This window comes from Pterocles gutturalis, unplaced genomic scaffold, assembly GCF_000699245.1.
Source record: "Pterocles gutturalis isolate BGI_N339 unplaced genomic scaffold, ASM69924v1 scaffold32231, whole genome shotgun sequence".
Lineage (NCBI taxonomy): Eukaryota > Metazoa > Chordata > Aves > Pterocliformes > Pteroclidae > Pterocles > Pterocles gutturalis.
In genome coordinates this window covers 1-4,725 of record NW_010098861.1, presented here as the reverse complement: position 1 = coordinate 4,725, position 4,725 = coordinate 1, and the positions used below count along the sequence as shown (strand labels likewise).

Genomic DNA, 4,725 nt, shown 5'->3' with positions numbered 1-4,725 from the left:
ATTCCTCATCTGCTCTAGGGGAAAGAAACACGAATATAAAAACATCAAACCTAAGGGGCACTTCAAAGAGAATTAGATGATCCCATGGAGAAATCCTAAAAACTTTGGCTATGCTGCAACACCCTCAGTGGATCTGGATTGCCAATGGCCCCCAAGAAAGCCTGAGAATCGATGGAGATCGGTATGATTGACTAGTTGGGGTTTCAGGAGGTTTTTCCTTGTAGCAGCAGAGAGGAATCCACTTCCAAAGGGCCTGAAGAGCTTTTCACGGTCTTTCACGAGCTGCTTCCCAGCAAGGAAGTCCCTAAGCATTTACACACTGCGGAGAACTAGTTCTAAGAGATGAATCTCACACCAACTTCTCACTGCCGCTGAATTGGAGAGATGAAAGGAGATGGATACATCACAGTGGCCTCTGGTGCAGTTTATTTACAACAGGACTCAGTGCTGGAGAACACCAGGGTATTAACAAGCAGGAAACACGCTAGGAGGGGAAAAAAAAAGGAGAGTGGAAGAAAAGTCACAGGTTAAAATCAAGGTATTCTCTGCAGAGATTTGACTCTTACCCAGGATCAAACAACGCTGAATGGAGTCTATCATGCAGGTTAAAAAATCAGCATTGATGCATGCAGCAATAATTTGTAAGCTACATTATAGCGAGAAGCACAAAAGCTTAAAATCTTGCTGTCTACGGCTCAAGGACACAGTATGGCCAGCGAGCCACCTCCCTTTCTCCAAGTTTCTTGTTTTAAAGCTGCTTTTGCTACAACCATAATAGCAGGGGCAACAGGCTGCACAACAACCTACACTCTTATCCTTTCGTTGGATTTAAAATGTGCAGCCCACAGTCCTACATTTCTACTGTTTCATCCCCAAGGATACAGGGAAGAAGGAGAAAGGAATCATCCAGCAATTGCTCTTGAGCATTGCCAGTCCTACAGCATCACATTCTGGGGCTTCTAGCTTTTGTTGAAGAATTCCTAGCTAAAAGCAGGAGGACTTTTGAGGATTGCTAAAGAAACACGTTTATATTAGGATCATCTTTCAGATGAACGATGAAACAGATCAGCATCTTCTATGAGGTCTAAGTGTTGGTTTAGTTATTAGCTTTATGGTACTGGAACTAAGACTTTGGAAGTTTTCTGATCAACTTTTATCAGTCACAACCTACTCTCACCGCTGTGCGGCTTATCGCAGAGTTCTGGCTTCTCCAGTTCATTATGATATGAAAACACACGAGATAAGAACAGAAAGTCCACAAAGTGAAGCAGACGGCTCTACCTGTCTAATCTTACCAATATTTCTTGTCCAAAGAAGCGTGGCGCAAGATGTTTTCAAAACACAGGGCCTTGATTACTTAAATAAAATGCTCTTTCAACTAAATAGCAGAAAGCTTGTCATTCTGGCAGGCTACAAAGAAAGGAATCAGCTAGGGAGGATCTGCTTCGCTCCTCCCCTCCATGGAAGGAAGTTTCATTAACACAAATTAATACACGAGAAGTTTAAACAGAACACATAAACGTCAAATATATTCCTGGCTGTGATTCAAAACTGTTTGTTTACATCTGGTTTTTAGCATTATGCTAAAATCCAGTCTCCTGCATCGAGAGCCAAACACACGGGCAGGAAGAGCAAGAGCTCTGCTTGAGGACTGCCCAGCACCCGCAGAGCCTTACCACTGGAATCCACCGATGGGCTCTGTAAACCTGTGACGGATCAGGAACGTCGCAACAGCTTCAGCAACCTGAGGGAAGAGAAAAAAAAAAAATTAAAGGGACATGAAAATAACAAGAAATCCAGCAGTTTTTCAAAGTTTTCCAACAACAGCTCGTGTCCTCAGGCCACTTGGTGCATCAAGTTCGCTCCTTTAAAACTACGATCTCTGTATAATGGACTTATATATAAAAGAACGAACTACATGCTTCCACCTTTACTCTGACCACACCATCAAGAAGTGACAAAACTTTTTCACCACCTCTTTCAGTAATTCTTAAAAGAATGCTTAATTTCAGCAGGTAAAAAAGGTCTGGTGAAATCACGATGCAAGTTATTCCTATAAAGAATAAATCAAGTAATCTAACAGTAATAAGACCGTTTCGAATTTATATTAAAAAGAATAACAATGTAAGAATGTTTAGATAAAAATCCCTGTTTCAGATTGGTAAAGTGAAGCACAGAAAGGCTGAGCTTTACACTCACAGCAGTCAGTGTAGAACAAGCTTGAAAACCAGACGTGTTTCCAACCAGAGGCTCCACTGGCTGCACCACATCCCTGCTGCTATCTGGACACTGCCATCGGCAGCACCCAGAAGCAGCGCTGCGCTGTCAGTCCGTAAGCTGTTTCGGTAACATTTGGTTTGTATTTGGAAAATGGGAGCCACCCAACTCAGAAAAACAGAGAGCAACCCCAAAAGCTGCAGTTTAATAAAAGGGAGAGAACTTCACGAGGAAAGGCAGGGAGGATAAATCCACACTCCACCTGGTAAGAGTTATATCACCACAAGCCTGAGAGTTAAATCTGTAACCTAGCCAAGCCCTGTGTCGTGTAATATCTTAGCCCAGGCTTTCCAGCCAGCTTAAAAATCCAAGCTGTTTTGCAAATAGCCAGTTAAGACATCGTGCCAGAAAAACACTCCTGAATTATAATCCCTGCTTCGTAATAAGCAACAAAATCCTTTTGCATTTACGCTGTGAAAACCGTGAGTTATCCAGCTTCAACCCCACAATGGAGCTCACCTTGTCTGGAGCATCTTCGTGGACTGCGTGGCCACACTGTGGGAGGACCTGCATCTGAAACTTCCCTGCAGATCAAGAGAGTCATCGCTGGAGTTGCTTTTTTAAGCCGTAGTGATTTCTAACAGCACAAGTTTATGCAAGCAGCTCTTGTGTGCACAGGAATCATCAGACACTACACCCTCAAGAACACTGTGGATTTACGAAATCTTCTAAAAAGGATCTTGCATTCTTTACAAACAAACCCACTATATGCATCTGTCGAAGGGGGATGGGGGAAGGCACAGAAGTCTGGAGCAAACTGTACAATCCACGCAGCAGACCGCTTCCCAAGAAAGTGGGAACTGGCTGCTTAATTTATCTTCCCCATGTGTAACTCGAGCAGGTTCCCAGGAGTTAAAACAAAGCTAAACTTCTTAGAGCTTCTTGATGCAGGCAAACTACCTTTCAGACTCGGAACTGTTATCAGATCTACCTTAACGAAGTGTTTTTCCTGCCACCCAATATTACTTTCTAGTACTGGTTGCTCTGGAAATCAATGAAGCTGGGATGGGAAAAAAATAAAAAACCCAAAACATTAATGCAGATGGTGAATCTTGGTCTGATTTTTGCCAGAAACACTGGGAGACCAGACAGTTTTGGATGGTCCCAAGTGTTCTAGCCAGGAACATCAGGAATGTAGATAGAAAGGGAAAAAAAACAGATTAGAAAGAAGCCCTCACAATCATTCTGATCCAAGAGAAGCGTGGTAGCTCCATTGTTGGAAATATTGAACGCCAGACTGAACAAAACCCATGGCAACAGCCCTTCACAACTTCTAATTCAGCCTTTCCCTTCTCAACTTCTCCACCTTTCCTACACACAGACAGGGAACACTTTGGGACGGATTAATTCTTTAATGCACATTTGTTTTGATATAGACAGCACCTGGTGAGAGGCGATTCCAGCTATTGCTTGTTCATGTACCCATAGCAACAAGCTATTATCCAAAAAGAGCATTACAGGAAGGATAAAGTAACAATATTAAATATTTACCTTGCATCTGTCCAATTGTTAGATCTTTATCCAGCCTGTCAACACCTACAATCAAATAAACAGATGTATTGGAGAAAAGCCAGAGAGAACATGACTGTGTAAGCAGGGCTTTACTTGATATTTTGAAAGAGATATTTGGCTTGAAAAACACAAAAGAAACATCTGTGACACCCACCATAAGGATATTTCACTGCAGCACCTCAAGAGAGTGAAGTGACAGGCAGGAATCCCGGCCAAAAATGCGAGAACACATCCCTCCCTACAACTTCAAAGGATATTTATCTCAGTTCCATGCTGTATTTCCTACTAAGGCACAAAAAGTGCCTACAGCTGGCTGGAGAGCATTGATAATTTGATTTTTAGTTGAAAAGTTCAAATCATGCCTGTATCTGTAGGAAAATATTGGAGTAGAAGAGGCTGAAGGGTAGCTTGGATCTGTCCTGTTTGCTCTTCTTCCTCATCATAGACCAAAACCACCCGTCCAACAGCAGCAATGACAGGATGTCATTACAGGCTATTTTGATATTAGAGGCTCTGAACTAATTCCAGATCAACTGGATGGGTTTGTATTTCAAAATACATGGAAAAGTCAAGGTAGAGGAAATAAATCTGCTAGTGTCAGAGAACGACATTAGCCAAACGTTGACCCTAATCTCTAAAATACAAGTGGGACATCGCTGAACAGCCACCGAACCTAAACAGGATTGGAAGAGAGACACGTACCAGCTAAAAGCAAAAGCTTTGGAGTCGGACAGCTTAGGAAGAGGTTAGATAAACCCCTGAACCAGCCGTCCCAGTACTTTTCTGTTTTCGCCAGTTCAATTCTCCACGTGTATAAGTGCTCCTTCTTTGTCTGCGGGGAAGAGAGAGAGCTCTGCATTAGCGATCAGTAAAACAGCTGAAATAAAATGAGCTGAGAGTGCCACTTGGAGAAAAAAAAAATTATATATATATATA

At 42.4% G+C, this 4,725-nt stretch overlaps 1 protein-coding gene across 1 annotated transcript; it reads right to left on the bottom strand.

Annotated features, from left to right (window-relative positions):
- LOC104462564 (protein phosphatase methylesterase 1) lies at window positions 1-4,621 on the bottom strand (the record flags this gene model as incomplete). Its single annotated transcript, XM_010074553.1, has 5 exons — window positions 1-484; window positions 1,677-1,744; window positions 2,737-2,801; window positions 3,769-3,813; window positions 4,492-4,621. Coding segments are annotated over 5 exons (327 nt in total), but the record flags the coding sequence as incomplete, so codon positions are not given.
- Between the last annotated feature and the right edge of the window lie 104 nt (window positions 4,622-4,725).